Raw genomic sequence first — 18,855 nt, 5'->3', positions numbered from 1 at the left:
AACTGACAGTCTGTTAGTCCTTACCCTCCCCTTCACCTTATGTTTCATGTGAGCATTGTCCCTGCCAGGGCTCTGCTTGTCACTGGTTCCCTGCCACATGGATGTTTTTCTTAGTGGTGGAATGATAATAGTTATTTATACAACTGGTGTTTCTCATTGTGTCCTGCACCTACACACACACCAAAATGGGTGCTGGGGAAAATAAGCACTACTGCTGTATGGCAGTGATGTAGGAAGAAAAATATGTATAACCAGGAGATTAGAATCTCCTCACCAAAAAAAATCAAAAAATAAATAGGATGATGGTCTGTATTTCACAGTCGTGGAGAACAAATATCACCAGCTTTTTCAATTGTCCACAGACTTTCCATCAGATTCTGCACTGAAGATTTTTAATCAACCATAACATCTGTGCAGCATGGTCTACAAAGGATATTGGACCTCTGAGAACAAGACAAGCATCTCTTTCAGTGTATACACTTAAATAATCAGATTGAAGATACTTAACCACATATCTATTGTAAATAGATCCTTCCCACTTAAGGTGATCAAAACTGTCCACAGTATTCCAGGTCACTTCCATCAATACCAGAGATGTTATTTAACCAGCTTAGGGGAGTACATAGGAGGAGTAGGCCATTCAGCCCTTTTGAGCCTGTTCTGTCATTCAAGTAGATCATAACTGATCTTCTAACTCAACAGCATTTTCCACACTATCCCCAACATGTCATTATTATCTAGATGTATCTGGCAATCTCTGACTTGAATGTAATGAATGAGTTCCTTCTCTGCGCTAGAGATCTCCAAAGATCCACAATCTTCCGAGTGACGAAATTTCTCCTCACTTCAGATGTAAATGGCTTTTCCCTTATTTTACACTTTCCTTTCAGAGTGTTTCTGAATCCGCTACAGGCTGTTGCTTTTCTTCAGTAACTCTCAAACTGGGTACGCTTTTGATGGGCTTCATATAAGTCCCGCACTGCTAAACAAAAATAATATGTCGGAGAACGTCAATTATTGCCCCCATTTCAAACAGGGTTCCAAATCATTTTGCACACTAGGTATTCATAACGAGAAAAGGGATGCAGGGTAAGCAGTGTGGGGTCAGGAACGCAAAGGAAAATCAGATTTCTTTGGAAAAATTGTCAAATGTGGCTATTGGCACACTAGAACGTACTCCAATTCAGATGAAAATTTGGTCTCTTCTGTTGAAATACTGATTAACTTGCTATATCATCAAAACCGCAACGGTAATTTTAGTGTGCTTGTCAAACCAGACCATACACTGAACAAGATTTTTCTGGCCTCCAATCTAACTGGATTAGTTTGCAACTCACCTCTACAACTGAAAGTAAGGAAACAGGATACCAATGCCTTCAATACTTTTGTTTTTTAAATGCAGGGCTAGTGTAAAACATAAGAAAGTACTAATGAGCAGGGAAAAATATAGAGAAAGGCTGTTCCAAAACAGCAACTTGCCAATAAGCAGAGCAATCAGGGAACTCAGAGACTGTCAAAAACAATCAAGCTTTCAGACATAATTGAATTTGACACGAGAGGCCCTCCTAATTGCACAGGAAACCTACACTTTGGTTTTCATAAATACATCATTATCTGTAACCATCCGTATAGATCTTACTGTCTTTGAAATCTTTCAAAAACCCTATTCATAAACATACAATCAACTCAAAATCAAGTTTAACCTTCTTAAACCAGTGAAGACTCAAACCATTCTTTGCAACACTTCTGGATATTTGCTGGATGACTGAAATTTTGTTTTAGTTTGAAAAGCCCGGTTTCCTATTAGGATGTTTGTATCTTGCCAAAGAATATCTGAGATCTTCCTATGACATTGGTGTGTGTTCACAAACTTCACTCAACAGCAACTGCAATGGTGATTTGACCTGCCACACCGGGAGAGGTGTCTAATCTCTGCAAAGTTTGAATCCATTCCTTGAGCAAAAGTTTAGAATGTTAAGAAAAATGAACTAAAGTGTCTTATCACATCTTCAATACATCGCAAAGGAACTTAATACCAATCATTTAGTTTTAAAGTTCAATCTTGCTGCTATGGAAGCAAACACCACAAAATCCAAGCAACCACAGGGCAGCACAGTGACTCAGTGGTTAGCACTAGTGACCCAGGTTCGATTCCAGTCTCAGGCCACTGTCTGTGTGGAGTTTGCACATTCTCCCCATGTCTGCATGGGTTTCCTCCCACAGTCCAAAGATGCGCAGGTTAGGCAGATTGATCATGCTAAATTGCCCATCGTATCCAGGGATGTGCAGGCAAGGTGGAGTAGCCATGGGAAATGCAGGGTTGCAAGGAGAGGGTAGGGGGTTGGTCTGGGTGGGAGGGTTGGTGTGGACTCGATGAGCCAAATGGCCTGCTTCCACACTGTAGGAGTTCTCTGATTCTGTGATGAAAACAGACCCACGTTAAACCATTTTCAGCAACATTATTTGGAAAAGAATATAACCTAGAATATTTCCAAAATGTCCCATGATTTCAGTTAAGTGCACTTAAACAGGTATGCAAACTTTTAAATTAACATCTCAACTGCTGGTTGAATTCCAACCTTGGGTGACTGTTTGTGTGGAGTTTGCACATTCGCCCCCTATCTGCACAAGTTTCCACCAGGGGCTCTCATTTCCTCCCACAATCCAAAGATGTGCAGGTTGGGTGTCCTTGAACATAGTGTCTGGGTGGACTAACCATGGGGAATGCAGGGTTACAGAGACAGGGTAGGTCTGGGTGGGAAGCGCTTTAGAGGGTCAGTGTGGACTTGATGGGCTGAATGGCTTGCTCCCACAGTGTAGGGATTCTATGATAACATGCAGTTTCAGACTTTTGAAATCCCGTCAATGTTTGATAGAAACCAGTCCTGTGTTATTGATTACTATGGACCTTTATGACATTTGACTGTCTCTAGTGTCTCAGGGAAATAGCAAGAGGGGTGAGGTGTAGAGCCAGCTTAATGCATGCAATTGAGACCACATGCAATTAACTGGTCCCTAGAATTCTACCAAACAGTTTATGCAATTACCAAGTTTAACAGTTACTCACCAATTAGCTCTGACCACCACAGTGATGGTCCAGGCAGTACAGTTCTGCACTTCTGAGCAAGGCTGACTGTATTTCATTGCCAACATCACTTTATCAACTGTAACCACCGTTGTGAAGAACCTCATCGAAATAATTCCAGACCCTACCCATAGGATTTAGACCACAGACAAGATGGAATGTGAGAAATTCAACAGTTAATTTCACACTTCACGTGCAGAAAGAATATCAGAAATGTGCACACTTGTAAAAGTATTTTGCATGTTTCACAATTAAATTTAACTTAAGCAGGAAATAGGTGGCTTCAAAATTTATTTTTGTGCTTCTATCACACTGAAATTTACTTCAATAAAAGCAAAATATTATGGACGCTGGAAACCTGAAACAAACACAGAATGCTGGGTGAAACTACCTGGGTGTCCTGGGTGGAAGGTTTGCTCGAGGAGTTACCGGGAGTTGGTCACTCCTAAGGCTCAGGACAAGGATAGATGGGTTACAGTTAGGGGGAGGAAAGGGGACAGACAGACAGTGCAGAGATCCCCTGTGGGCATTCCCCTCAGCAATAAGTACACCGTTTTGGATACTGCTGGGGGGGGATGACCTACCAGAGGAAAGTCATAGTAGTCAGTTCTCTGGCACTGAGACTGACACTGTGGCAAAGAAGGGAAGGGGGCAGAATAGAAAAGTACTCGTGGTAGGGGACTCGATACTTAGGGGAATCGACAGGAGATTTTGTGGTCAGGATCGGGATTCCCAGAAGGTATGTTGCCTCCCTGGTGCCAGGGTCCGGGACGTCTCCGATCGGGTGTATAAGGTTCTAAAAGGGGAAGGCGAACAGCCAGAAATCGTGTTACATATTGGCACTAATGATATAGCCAGAAAAAGGATTGAGGATATAAAAAGTGATTTCAGGGAGTTACGATGGAAGCTGCAAAGCAGGACGAACAGAGTGGTGTTCTCTAGTTTACTATCGGTGCCAGGAGATAGCGAGGCGAGGAAAAGGGAGCGGGCGCAGCTTAACACGTGGCTGCGCAGCTGGGGTAGGAGGGAGGGCTTCAGATATGTAGACAATTGGGATGCCTTCTGGGGAAGGTGGGACCTGTACAAGAAGGACGGGTTGCATCTGAACTGGAAGGGGACCAATGTCCTGGGTGGAAGGTTTGCTCGAGTAGTTCGAGAGGGTTTAAACTAGTATGGCAGGGGGGTGGGAACCTGAGCTGTATACCAGAGGTGAGAGTTGATGCAGGTGAGGCAATAGCAAGAGGTAGACCAGCTAGTGGGAAGGATTTTCCTGGGAAGGAACCAAGGGATCAGTTAAAGTGTGTTTGCTTTAACGCAAGGAGTATCAGGAATAAAAGTGATGAACTTAGAGCATGGATCAGTACCTGGTGCTATGATGTTGTGGCCATAACAGAGACATGGGTTTCTCAGGGGCAGGAATGGTTGCTGGATGTTCCAGGGTTTAGAACATTTAAAAAGAATAGGGAGGGGGGAAAAAGAGGAGGGGGTGTAGCACTACTAATCAGAGAGGGTATCACAGCTACAGAGGCTTCCATTGTCGAGGAAGATCTGCCTACCGAGTCAGTGTGGGTGGAAATTAGGAACAGCAAGGGAGCAGTCACCTCGTTAGGGGTTTACTACAGGCCCCCCAATAGCAGCAGGGAGATTGAAGAAAGCATAGGTCGGCAGATTTTGGAAAAGGTGTGGATGTAGTAGGATTGTTGTAATGGGTGACTTTAACTTTCCCAATATTGATTGGAAACTCCTTCGAGCAGAAGATTTGAATGGAGCTGTTTTTGTAAGGTGTGTTCAGGAGGGTTTCCTCACTCATTACATTGACAGGCCGATGAGGGGACAGGCCATTCTAGACTTGGTGCTCGGAAACGAGCCGGGGCAGGTATCAGATCTTGTGGTGGGAGAGCATTTTGGTGATAGTGACCATAACTGCCTCACATTCTACATAGCTATGGAGAAGGAGAGGATTAGGCAAAATGGGAGGATATTTAATTGGGGAAGAGGAAACTATGATGCGATTAGACATGAGTTAGGAAGCATGGACTGGGAGCAATTGTTCCATGGTAAAGGCACTATAGACATGCGGAGACTGTTTAAGGAACAGTTGTTGTGAGTGATGAATAAATATGTCCCTCTGAGACAGGCAAGAACGGGTAAGATAAAGGAACCTTGGATGACGAGAGCGGTGGAGCTTCTCGTCAAAAAGAAGAAGGTAGCTTACATAAGGTGGAGGAAGCTAGGGTCAAGTTCAGCTCCAGAGGATTACAGGCAGGTGAGGAAGGAGCTCAAAAATGGTCTGAGGAGAGCCAGGAGGGGGCACAAGAAAGGCTTGGCAGAACGGATTAGGGAGAACACAAAGGCATTTTACACTTATGTGAGAAATAAGAGAATGGTCAAAGAAAGAGTAGGGCCGATCAGGGATAGCACAGGGAACTTGTGTGTGGAGTCTGAGGAGGTAGGGGAAGCCCTAAATGAGTTTTTTGCTTCTGTCTTTACGAAAGAAACGAACTTTGTAGTGAATGAAATCTTTGAAGAGCAGGTGTGCATGCTGGAATGGATAGAGATAGAGGAAGCTGATGTGCTGAAAATCTTGTCAAACATTAAGATTGACAAGTCGCCAGGCCCGGACCAGATTTGTCCTCGGCTGCTTTGGGAAACGAGAAATGCAATTGCTTTGCCACTTGTGAAGATCTTTGCATCCTCGCTCTCCACTGGAGTCGTACCTGAGGACTGGAGAGAGGCAAATGTAATTCCTCTCTTCAAGAAAGAAAATAGGGAAATCCCCAGCAATTACAGACCAGTCAGTCTCACGTCTGTCGTCTGCAAGGTGTTAGAAAGGATTCTGAGGGATAGGATTTATGACCATCTGGAACAGCATGGCTTGATTAAATGCAGTCAACACGGCTTTGTGAGGGGCAGGTCATGCCTCACAAGCCTTAGAGTTCTTTGAGGATGTGACTAGAAAAGTTGATGAGGGTCGAGCTGTGGATGTGGTGTATATGGGCTTCAGCAAGGCATTTGATAAGGTTCCCCATGGTAGTCTCATTCAGAAGGTCAGGAGGAATGGGATACAGGGGAACTTAGCTGTCTGGATACAGAATTGGCTGGCCAACAGAAGACAGCGAGTGGTAGTAGAAGGAAAATATTCTGCCTGGAAGTCAGTGGTGAGTGGTGTTCCACAGGGCTCTGTCCTTGGGCCTCTACTGTTTGTAATTTTTATTAATGACTTGGATGAGGGGGTTGAAGGATGGGTCAGCAAGTTTGCAGACGACACGAGGTTGGAGGTGTCATTGACAGTATAGAGGGTTGTTGTAGGCTGCAGCGGGACATTGACAGGATGCAGAGATGGGCTGAGAGGTGGCAGATGGAGTTCAACCTGGATAAATGCGAGGTGATGCATTTTGGAAGGTCAAATTTAAAGCTGAGTACAGGATTAAGGATAGGATTCTTGGCAGCGTGGAGGAACAGAGGGAACTTGGTGTGCAGATACATAGATCCCTTAAAATGGCCACCCAAGTGGACAGGGTTGTTAAGAAAGCATATGGTGTTTTGGCTTTCATTAGCAGGGGGATTGAGTTTAAGAGTCATGAGATCTTGTTGCAGCTCTATAAAACTTTGGATAGACCGCACTTGGAATACTGCGTTCAGTTCTGGTCGCCCTATTATTGGAGAGGGGACCTAATTGAGGTATACAAGACAATGAGAGGCATAGACAGAGTTGATAGCCAGAGACTATTTCCCAGGGGTCATAGTTTTAAGCTGGTTGGTGGAAAGTATAGAGGGGATGTCAGAGGCGGGTTCTTTACACAGAGAGTTGTGAGAGCATGGAATGCATTGCCAGCAGCAGTTGTGGAAGCAAGGTCATTGGGGACATTTAAGAGACTGCTGGACATGCATGTGGTCAAAGAAATTTGAGGGTGCATACATGAGGATCAATGGTCGGCACAACATCGTGGGCTGAAGGGCCTGTTCTGTGCTGTACTGTTCTATGTTCTATGTTCTATGTTCTAAGTCTGGCAGTATCTAAGCAGACAGAAACCAAGTTAATGTTTCTAGCCTGGTGAAGTCTAGTCTGACTTAAAATGTTAACTGTTTCTCTCACCATAGATTTTTGCCAGACCTGCTGAGATTTTCCAGCATCCTGTGTTACTGAAATTTACTGCATTCATTTATAATGTTACAATTCTCCAAAAATTCTTTCTGCAGCTTTACTTTCTACTAGAATCAATATGCATGTTCCGGAACCCTGCAGCCATATGGTATCAATGTGGACTTCACCAGTTTCAAAATCTCCCCTTCCCCTACTGCATCCCTAAACCAGCCTAGTTCGTCCCCTCCCCCCACTGCACCACACAACCAGCCCAGCTCTTCCCCCCCCACCCACTGCATCCCAAAACCAGTCCAACCTGTCTCTGCCTCCCTAACCGGTTCTTCCTCTCACCCATCCCTTCCTCCCACACCAAGCCGCACCCCCAGCTACCTACTAACCTCATCCCACCTCCTTGACCTGTCCGTCTTCCCTGGACTGACCTATCCCCTCCCTACCTCCCCACCTATACTCTCTCCACCTATCTTCTTTACTCTCCATCTTCGGTCCGCCTCCCCCTCTCTCCCTATTTATTCCAGCTCCCTCTCCCCATCCCCCTCTCTGATGAAGGGTCTAGGCCCGAAACGTCAGCTTTTGTGCTCCTGAGATGCTGCTTGGCCTGCTGTGTTCATCCAGCCTCACATTTTATTATCTTGGAATTCTCCAGCATCTGCAGTTCCCATTATCTCTGAAGGGTAAATAGAATGCTTTTCAAAGCAGCACATTTTGGAACTAACAACAAAGCAGCTTAGATAGTCTTGGTATTGTGTAATGTATAGGATCAAATAACAACCTCAGAGTTAAGGCACTCCCAGGTAGCAGTGGCTACAATATGACTGCATTTTACATTCAGTTTGAAAAGAAGAAGATTGTGTCTCAGATATAATGGGAGTAGCAGATGCTGGAGAATCCAAGGTAACAAAGTGTCGAGCTGTATATACACAGCAGGCCAAGCAGCATCTTAGGACCACAAAAGCTGACGTTTCGGGCCTCGTCCCTTCGTCAGAAAAGGGTCTGGTGAAGGGTCTGATGCAGGGTCTAGGCCCGAAACATCAGCTTTTGTGGTCCTAGGATGCTGCTTGGCCTGTTCTGCTCATCCAGCTTCACACTTTGTTATCTAAGATTGTGTCTAAGGCTACAATTTAAACCCAAGTAAGGGCATCTGTGTGAGCATAAAAGCAGAGCTAGCTGAAGTGAACCGGCATAATAAGCTAGGTGATAGACGAACAGGGACAGTGGTAGACATTTAAAAGAGATATTTCCGAATACTAAGAATAAATATATTCCTGCTATAAAAAAAATTCAAAAGGGAGGGCCCACCAACCATATTAACTAAACGGGTTTGTGAAAGCATCAAATGTAAGGAAAAAACAAAAGTGCAAAACTCTGCGCAGGTCAGTTGATTGGTCAGAATATAAAGAATGACAGAGAATGACTTAAAGGTTAATCATGAGGAAGAAATTATCGTATGAGAGGAAGCTAGCTAGGCATGTAAAAACCAATGGCAAGAGTATCTACATGTATTTAAAAGGAAAAAGAGGATGTAAAGTGAATGTTGGTCTAACGAGTGAGAATGGGCAGTTAATAGTAAATGATAAAGAATCTGTAGATGAAATGAACCAACATTTTGTTTCTGTCTTCAATGTAGAGGATACAAACAACATTCCAGTCATAGCTGTAAATCAGATTGAAGAGAGAGAGTAACTTAGTGAAATTACAGTCACAAGGGAAGTGCCACACAGCAAACCAATGGAGCTGCAGATTGACAAGTTTCTGGGTCAGGCGGACTTTAATCTAGTGTCTGAGAACAGCTTTCTATGAAATATCAGATGTATCAGTGTTCATTTTCTAAAATTCTGTATATTCGGGAAAATCTCCATCAGGCTAGAAAGCAGCAAATATAATCCTTCAATTCAAAGAGGGAGAGAGGAAGAAACCAGAAGTCTATCAGCCAATTGGCTTGATGTCTGTCATGGCGAAAGTGTTAGAAATCATCTTTAAAGAGATTATATTTGCACAGTTAGAAAAGTTAAAGCTAATAAGGAGAGTTAGCATGGTTTAACCAATCTTTTAGAATTCTTTAAAGGAGTGTCATGCCCTGTGGATAGTACTTCGATTTTCAGAGGGCATTTGTCACATGCATGCATTTGATATATTGATTTGTCTCAAAGGTTATTGCAGAAAATAAAAGCTCACAATTTAATCAATAACATTTGCATGGATAGAAGATTTCTAGGACAGAAAACAGCAAGTATGCATTTACAGCTTTACACCCATTCAGCAGCAAGCGGAAGGTGGAGCTCCACAGGAGTGTATGCTGGGGCTTCAAATTTGTTCAACGCGCATCAGTGACTTAGTTGTGCATTATGAAGGCATGATTGCTAAAAATCATGGCTGACACCAAGTCAGGTAGGAAAGTATGCTATGAAGAAGACACAATGAGGTTGCAAATGGATATACATTGACCTTGTAGGCAAAATTCTGACAGGTGGGGTAAAATGTGGAAACGTGTGAAGTTGTTCACTTTAGTAAGAATAATGAAGAAAACAGAATGTTACTTAGATGGAGAAGGACTGCAGAATTCTGAGGTGCAAAAGGCATTAGGTATTCAAGCGCATTCAAATGCAGGTGCAGCATGTAATCAAGAAGGTTACCCTTCATTACGAGGAATTGAACATAAGAGTTATGTTTCAGTTGTATAGTACCAGTGAGACCATGACTCAAGTACCGTGTGCAGTTTTGATCTCCTTATTGATTGAAGGATGTAAATGGAAACAGTTCAGAGAAGGTTTACTAGATTGGTACTTGGATTGGAGCCGAATGAGTTTTTTGAAGACAGTTTGAACAGACAGGGCTTGGTTCCACCGGATTTTAGAGGAATGAGCGGTCCCCGACTAAAGTAGATAAGTTCCTGAATGGTTTTGACAAGGTGGATGTGAAAAAGACTTTGTTTCTTTGGATCAGTCCAAAACTAGACAGCACTATTTAAAAAATGAGCGGTCACTTTTTCAGAATGGAGACGAGAGGAAAGCATTAATCTTGTAGACAGTTGTGTGATTTTGGAATTCTCCACGTCAGAGGGGTTAAATCAGGATCATTGAACATTTTGAAGACAAGAGATGGAGAGGTCGTCATAAAGGCAAATGCTGTGAGTGCCGGAAATCTCAAACAAACACAGATAATGCTGCAGAAAATCAGAGGGTCTAGCAATATCTGCAGAGAGAAAAAAATAGAGCTAATACTTCAAGTCTGGTCTGACTCTTCTGAAGTTGTTGTCAGACCAGATGAGTTCCTCCTGCATTATTTATGTTGTGTGGATAGATTTTTGTTAGGCAGAGAAATCGAAGGTTATCAGGGGTAGATAGGAATGTGGAATTCAAAACAAAACAAGATCAGCAATGATCTTATTGAATGGAGCAGCAGGTTTAATGGGCTGAATGGTCTACTTCTTCTCCTATTTCATATTGAGATATCTAAGAGTCATCAATAAGATACCTGGAAAAAGATATTGAGTACAGGCAAGAAATGCAGTAGAAATAGAATACATATGAAATAATTGCTTAAATTTAGGCTCTTCATACCATCACGCTTTCAGGTGATCAAGCTTTTCTGAAAAGCATTTACAGAGTTGTACAATCACCTGTAATGGTGAATCATGTCATTATGTACCATCAGCTTCACTACTGTTACTCCATTTTTCACTTCCGCTAACATATTACAGTGAAATTAGACTAATGAATAGAGTAATTGATATATATGACTTCAGCTGTCATGACTCCTAAGCATTCCACAACTGTAAAGCTTTACTGCTTAACATATTCAGGGTCTTTCTCATTAGAAACTAATTTATAGTCTGCTCAACACGGTATCAGTATCAAACTTGTAATACACACATAAGTTTTGCTAGTGATTTTCAGAAAAGGTCAAAAGCAGAACATTTAATAAAACAGATGCACAGTTGAAGGTTCAGGGATAGTAGGAACTGTTGATGCTGAGACCAAGATGAGTTGACTTCCTGCCTAAAATTGGTCATCAAAGATTTTTTCGCTTGCCTTTCATTTAGTGTCATTAGGAATTGTTGGATCCAAATGTCATCAAAATAAAAATTGCCATCTTGATATGAAATGGATTAGAATGACCCATGAAGTCTTAGTTCTGTACACATTAGAATGAGTGAAAAGATAACTAGTTATTGAGAAGCTTTTGCCTCTATATACCTTTTCTAAAAGGAGTAAGTCCTGAATCAAAAGATCATCAGAAACATAGAAATATAGAAGATAGGAGCAGGAGGGGGGCATTCAGCCCTTGCTCCACCATTCTTCATGATCACGCCTGATCATCTAACTCAACAGCCTAATCCTGCTTTCTCCCCATAACCTTTGATCACATTTGCCCCAAGTGCTAAATCTAGTCGCCTCTTGAATATATTTAATGTTTTGGTATCGACTACTTCCAGTGGTAATGAATCACAAGAACATCCTTCCTGAGAAAAGGAGACTAAAACTGCACACAATATTCTACTGTGGCCTCACCGATGCCCTGTACAACTGCAACAACACATCCCTGTTCTTGTACTCAAAACTCTCACAATGAAGGCCAACATATCATTTGCCTTCTTTACCACCTACTGCACCTGCATGCTTACCTTCAGCAACTGGTGCACAGGATACCCGGGTCCTGCTGCACACTCCCCTCTCCCAATTTACAGCCATTCAGGTAGTAATTATATTGCATCTGCCATTGATTTGCCCACTCACCCAACCTGTCCAGATCATGCTGAAGGATCTTTTCATCCTTGACACAGTTCACCCTCCTTGGGTATCATCTCCAAACTTTGAGATGTTACATTTTATTACCTCATTCAAATCATTAATATATGTTGTGAATAGCTGGGTCCCAGTACCAATCCCTGTGGCACCCCACTAGCCATTTTGAAAAGGACCCATTAATTCCCACTCTTTGTTTCCTCTCTGCCAACCAGTTTCCTATCCATCTCAATACACTTCCCCCAATCCCATGTGCTTTAATCTTGCACATTAACCTCTTACATGGGACTCTGTCAAATGCTTTCTGAAAGTCCAAATATACTGCATTGTCTCCCCCCGCCCCGCCTTGTCAACTCTACTAGTTACATTTTCATACAATTCCAACAGATTTGTCAAGCATGATTTCCCCTTCATAAATCCATGCTGAATATGTCTGATCCTGCCACTGCTTACTAAATGTTCTGCTATTAAATCCTTGCCAATGGATTCAAGAATTTTCCCCACTACTGATGTTAGGCTCACCAGTCTATAATTCCCCATTTTCTCTCATCTTCCTTTTTGAATATTGGAATGACATTAGCCACCCTACAATCTGCAGGGAGTCTATAGAATCCTGGAAGATGACCCCCAATGCATCCATTATTTTGAGAGCTACTTCCTTAAGAGCTCTGGAATGTAGATTATCAGGCCCCAGGGATTTATTGGCCTTCAATCACAACAATTTTCCCAGCACCATTTCTCTACTAACATTGATCTCCCTCAGTTCTTCCCCCTCACTAAATCTTGCATCCTCCAACAATTCTGGTATCTGATTTGTGTCTTCTTTTGTGAAGACTGAACCATCTATCTTCAGTTTTCAGTTCCTCGGCCATTTCTTTGTCCTCTAATAGAAATTCTCCTGCTTCTGTCTGCAGGGGACCTACATTTGTCTTTATCATTCTCTTTCTCTTTACATGCCTACAGAAGCTTTTAATCAGAGAGGTTGTTGATTTGCTCACAGAGCTGGCTGATTATTTTTCAAACATTTTGTCACCATGCAAAGTAACATCATCAATGCTGCCTCCGATGAAACAATGTTGTTCTACTCTGCTTAGTATTTATCTGATCTGGTCTGTTGAGGTGTTTTGTGTCATTTCTGGTTCTTTTTTGCAAGGGTTTGTATATGGGGTCTAATTCCACGTTTATTGATTACATTATGAGTAGAGAGTTAGGCCTCTAGAAACTCCCATGCATGTCTATGGTTGGCTTGGGCAAGGATGGTCACGTCATCCCAGTTAAACTAATAGCCTTTGTTGTCCGAGTGTACGGAAATGGAGAAAGTTTGTCACGTTGTTTTGCCGCTAGCGGGTGTTCATGTTTCCTGATGGCTCATTACCTTCAAGTCTGGCCAATGTAATGTTTTGGCAGTCCTTGCAGGTATTTTGTACACTTTATTGTCCTGCATATCATGGGTATTGGGCCATGGATATTGGGGAATTAGACCCCATGTGCAAACCCTTGCAAAGAAGAACCGGAAATAACACAAAACACCTAAACAGGCCAGACCATATAAATACTAAGTGGAGTAGAACAACATTGCTTCATTGGAGGCAGCACTCACGATGTTACCTAGCATAGTGATGAAACATCTGAGCTATAAACAGCCAGCTCAGCGAGCAAATTGACAACCTTACCCACAACCCGAACTACAAATCTTCACAAGATTATCTTCCCTGCAAGCTTACTTTCATACTGTACTTTACCCTTCTTAATCAATCCTTGGTCCCTCTTTGCTTAATTCTAAAATGCTCCCAATCCTCAGATTTCTTATTGTTCTTGGCAAATTTGTATGCTTCTTCCTTGAATTGGATACTATCTCTTATACCCTTTGTAAACCATGGATTGTCCCTCTTACCCATTTTGCTTTTGCAACAGAAAGGAATAAACAGTTGTTGCAATTCCCCATGCATTCCTTGAATGTTTGCCATTGCCTATCCACTGTCATCTTTTTACATGACTCTCCCCACACTATCAAGACCAACTCACATGTCATATCATCGTAGTTTCCTATATTAAGGTCTGGCATCCTAGTTTCCAAATCAGCAACCTCACTCTCAAAATGATAGAAGGTTCTATCATGTTATGGTCACTCTTCCCCAAAGGGTCTCACACAGCTAGGCTAGCAATCATTTCCTTCTCATTATACAGCACCCAGTCTAAGATGGCCTGCTCTCTAGTTGGTTCCTCCATACATTGGTCAAGAAAATCATTCTGTATACACTCCAGGAATTCCTCCTCTATGGTGTTGTGGCTAATTTGATTTGCCCAATCTATGTACTGATTAAAATCACCCATGATTCCCTTATCACAAGCATCTCTAATTTCCTGTTTAATGCCACTCTCAACATCACCACTGCAGTTTGGGCGTCTAAAAATGGTACCTATTGATGTTTTTTGCCCCTTAGTATTTCTCAATTCTACCAATACAGACTGCACATTGTCAGAGCTAATATCTTTTCCCACTATTTGTTTTTTTTTTCTTTAGCCAGTAATGCCACTCTGCCACCTTTTCCTTTTTGCCTGTCCTTCCTAAATACTGAATACCATTGGACATTCAGTTCCCATCCCTGGTCACCTTGCAGCCATGTCTCCGTCAGCCCAATTATATCAAACTATGAGAAGTAAACTATTTGGCCCCTCAAGCCTGCTGTACCACTCAATAAGATCATTGCCGATCTGATTCCACTTTCATTTCTACCCCCATCAATTGAAAAACATTAGATACTTGACAGAATTGCTATGAATAGTTTGTATCATCTAATGAAATTGTAAGAAGCTGCAGCAATGCAATAGTTAAAACAGTTTTTTTATTACTGGTGCAGCTATTTCTATGTAATGATATCCCTTGACAGCCTCGAGTATGCTGCCAGCGGCCACATATCAATTTTAGCCTCACTTTCCCAGAGATATTGGTGAACACACGGAAGAATCTGATGGCACTAAGCCATTGGATTGTTTGGTGAGAAGAATTTCTGATTCGATAATCGAGTTTGATTACATCTGAGAATGATAAGGTGCCAAGGCAATGCAATAATCTAAGTAAATATCCTCAGCTTCTGATATTGTGTTTGCAAGACTAATTATCTACTTTTTAATGCAAAACATTTGCAGTTTTGGTGGAATTCTCATAATAGGATATATTATGAACTTTACTGAAAAAATGTTTCACAACATTCCATCGGATCAGTGATTGATGTTCAGTAAGTGGACACCACACAAAATCCGCATCTGAATGTTTGACAGTGTGATCTCAATGGTAGAAAAGTGATGAAAACTATTGCAACATGTTTAAAGACAAGTAGTATTATTTTAGATCTTCATAGTGATACTGTCCCATTCACTTGGTCAATGGATGTTGAGCAATGTTTCCTTTGAGGACTGTCACTGACAATCCTGCCCATTTCATGTTAGCAGTTAAAAGGTTAAAACTTTCCATCATGAGAAATCAACCAGTAATTATTTTAAATAGAAATTATGTATAAGTTAAAGCTGTGAGACCTTTTCTTGATCCTCTCTCTAAAGAAATCTTTAAAAATATTTACTTTAAGTACCACCAATTAAAGCGCAAGTTAAAGGGAATGAGATTCTGCTTATCATGGCAACAGAACCTGGTTTGTCCAAGAACAAAGAGAAATAATTTTGTTCTAACTACATGAAAGCAAATCATGCAATCTGTGTATATTTGTATGTCCTTTGCTCTTTCTCATGAAATATTATGTTACGTATACTTGGGAGCAATTTTCCATTGTATATGGCTTTGTTATACAATAATGCAGAACTGCACCCATACAGGGTCCAAATGCCAAACTCTTATAAGCTTATAATTTTGTCAAAAATTGAGTTTATAGTTTGTGCATGTGGGTCTCTCTCCCTCCTTCAACAGTTAAACAACTAGAGTTATATTATTGGAAACTGCCAACTGATATGTTATCTGGCAACCCTATTTCCAGTCAGCATGCCAATAACAAGGATTGCATCATGGGAATAAAAGATAACCTGTTGCACAATCGCAAAAATTGATCACATCAAATAACTTAATGAGTGGCACCAAGTGAATTGTATACACACACAGATGGTTCTCAAGCCAATGCTTTTTGCCATTAATTTCCAATTGAAATTTTGTGGGAACAACCTAATTGTTCTGGTAAAAACACAATCCAAGATTTCTAGCAACAGCCTCTGCACAACACTGCACCACATAGATATTTTTAATTAACCTGCTCTGACATGTTCTTGACATATCTCTGCAGTTGGTTGGACAACTGGTCCTGACTCAGAAACACTACCACTATGCCACAACAGCCCGTACTTGATGGTATAATTTTGATTGGTTCACACACCAAAACCAACATTTTAATGAACATGATATACAGATGTTCGTGATTGCAGCCCACTCCCGAATCTCAAATAAGTGTTCAAATAGTACAACTTACACATCAGACTAGCTTAATTGGCCATGCTAATTGACTGCAGTTTATAAGAACTACTGCTCACCATCCCCAGGTTTTTATTTACACATCAGATCCATACAATTCTTGTACTACAAACCTACAGGCCTCAACATTAAACAGAACGTTTGGCTTCTTGTACTAACCATATGAAAATCCAAGCAATATGAAAACACAAGATGCATGATAGTACCCTCCAGGCTGCTGGCGAGGTTTAGAAATGTAATAGAATGCAGGTATAGTAATGTATAACAGGAGTTTGGGTCTGACAGAAAAGTAGTTGTTTAATGTTAAATCCATAGACTGGCTTCACCATTAGCAAAATTGTTAAAATATACTTATAAACAGGAACTTCATGTGGCATTGTATAACATTATGTGTATTAGTAGTACAATTGGAATTGTTTGTTTAAATTACATATCAATTATTATTATACTGACCCTAGGAGTAAGCATCCATTTTTTTGGTTTTATCAGTGGTTGCCAGTAATTCACAGCTTTCACTATGATTCAATGTATTTAAAAGTTCAGACCCGCTAATTTCAAATATCACGTAAAACCTGCAAGTTCAAAGGTTTGAATTTACTGGGAGCTCTTATGTAGGTTTAAAAGTTAGGATATTACCAAATATTACAGTCAGTTCCCTCTTATCCAGCAGTCAATATTCAGATTCAGGCACTAATATGGTAGTATACCAGTTTAAAGAGCCAAATATTGTTGAGCTCAAATTAACATTAATTTTTCACAATTATTTCTCACTGACGTTCTACATTTCGTGATGAACTGTCACAGAAAGGAATAATCCCAATTTCGAGATTCACTTGAAAATGCCTGATTGGCTGTAGGCAATATCATCAGAGCCCACGGTAGCTTGGCACTGTTATATAAGGTAACCTGGTAATGGTAGCACATACAGTCTTTAAATCTCAACCACATCTTGCCAGCTTAGTACAATCACACAGGTATCCAGATAAACTGTCGTTTGCAATGGTAGCAGTGCTACTTGATGAAATAATGCCATGTTCCTAAAGGGTTAAACTTGGATTTGTGAATATATCTGGAATTCTAACCATAAAATTTATTCTTACCGTTTCCTCTTTAACTTTTTCTACATGAAATATGCAATACGGCGTTTATAAACACCGTGCATGAATATGCAATAAAACGAGGTCACATCTGTTTTGGATGTGCTGCACGATTAAATTCTGCATAGATATGACTACAACAGATGTTAATATCAGGTCCGTGTGTTTATATAGGAGGTGCACAACAGTCTACAAACGATGCCCACAAATTCGAAACGCGCAAATTAAACTATCAAATGCAAAACTTCATAACTGCATATACAATGTAAACATTCTGATGGTTTCTGTTACCCCTTTAAGAGGACATGTGCTTACACTAGTTCTCATAAAACCGACTTGTGTGTGAAGCTTCGGCCAAACGTGAAAAAAAACATCTATTTAAATTTAATTGATTACGAGTACATGTGCAATGCATTTTAGCGTGGGCTGGTGTTTAAATGGGGTTTAAATTCAGCTAGTCGTCATTTTCGAAAAATTCTTTGATTTTTTTTGCAGCAACATTTAGAGAACAGTGGCAACACCTACTGCCTGCCCCTGACAATATGTAAACACAACACGGCATGGAGTACTACTTCTAAAATAGTTGCTTCTAAAATGCACTCACCAAGAAGTAAGCAAAACAGATCCAAGCAGATTAACATGACTTTCTTGTGATCCTTATTACTCAGAGTTGAATTCCCACCATTTCGGTTGTCGGCAGGCATAGCTTTGTCGTATTTGTAGCTCTGCATGTGTGGGACTGTTGTAAAATCCGCAGCCGAAATGATTAAATAACTTCTTTTTTAGAGTCTCTCGCCTACGGTATTCCTATCGGACGTTCCACTTATTACTTAACTCGGTGCTTTTGTTTCAGCGACTTCAGCCCAAAACTTCGTCCCGAAAGGAAAAGTTGGCTGTCGAATATGTAAACTAAGGAATTTTTGAAAGTAACAAATTTGTGATCCTCTTCTGTATCGGATAAATGAATGAATGAAGAGGTTTCGCTTTAAAAGGAAAACAATCCTTTTGCCGACACAATACAGCGATGCACTTATGTGATGAATGTGGTTCCTTTCTTTCGTGTGTTTGCAAAAAGCTTTGGACTCCTGTTTTATTCCTGAACTGTTCTTCAACGTAACCCACTTGGATCAGTTGCCACTCAGTCTCAGCCCCCTTCCTGATGATGATTACAATTTCCTACAAATTTCAAAACACATCGCGTCCCTCAATCAGGCTTAGAGCGCCCCCAGTGATGCCAGAAAATATTTAAGGGAAAGAAGCTGATTTCCAATTGTTTATGAAAACTATTATATTAGAATTTTTATTGAGGATATATGTATCATAACGAGGTCACACTGTCCATAAATCCAAAT

The 18,855-nt window shown here is 41.1% G+C and overlaps 1 protein-coding gene across 2 annotated transcripts in view; it reads right to left on the bottom strand.

Moving 5' to 3' along the window:
• Positions 1–18,648, bottom strand: part of plpp3 (phospholipid phosphatase 3) — a 154,506-nt gene extending 135,858 nt beyond the window's left edge. For both annotated transcript variants that reach the window (XM_048539285.2, XM_048539284.2), the window contains exon 1: positions 18,108–18,648. In XM_048539285.2, coding sequence (XP_048395242.1) covers positions 18,108–18,234 — 127 coding nt within the window. In that variant the 5' untranslated portion in view covers positions 18,235–18,648. The remainder of the gene's footprint in view (positions 1–18,107) is intronic.
• Positions 18,649–18,855: the final 207 nt, after the last annotated feature.

Source organism: Stegostoma tigrinum, chromosome 8 (assembly GCF_030684315.1).
Source record: "Stegostoma tigrinum isolate sSteTig4 chromosome 8, sSteTig4.hap1, whole genome shotgun sequence".
NCBI lineage: Eukaryota > Metazoa > Chordata > Chondrichthyes > Orectolobiformes > Stegostomatidae > Stegostoma > Stegostoma tigrinum.
This window is presented reverse-complemented; position numbering and strand designations above follow the sequence as displayed.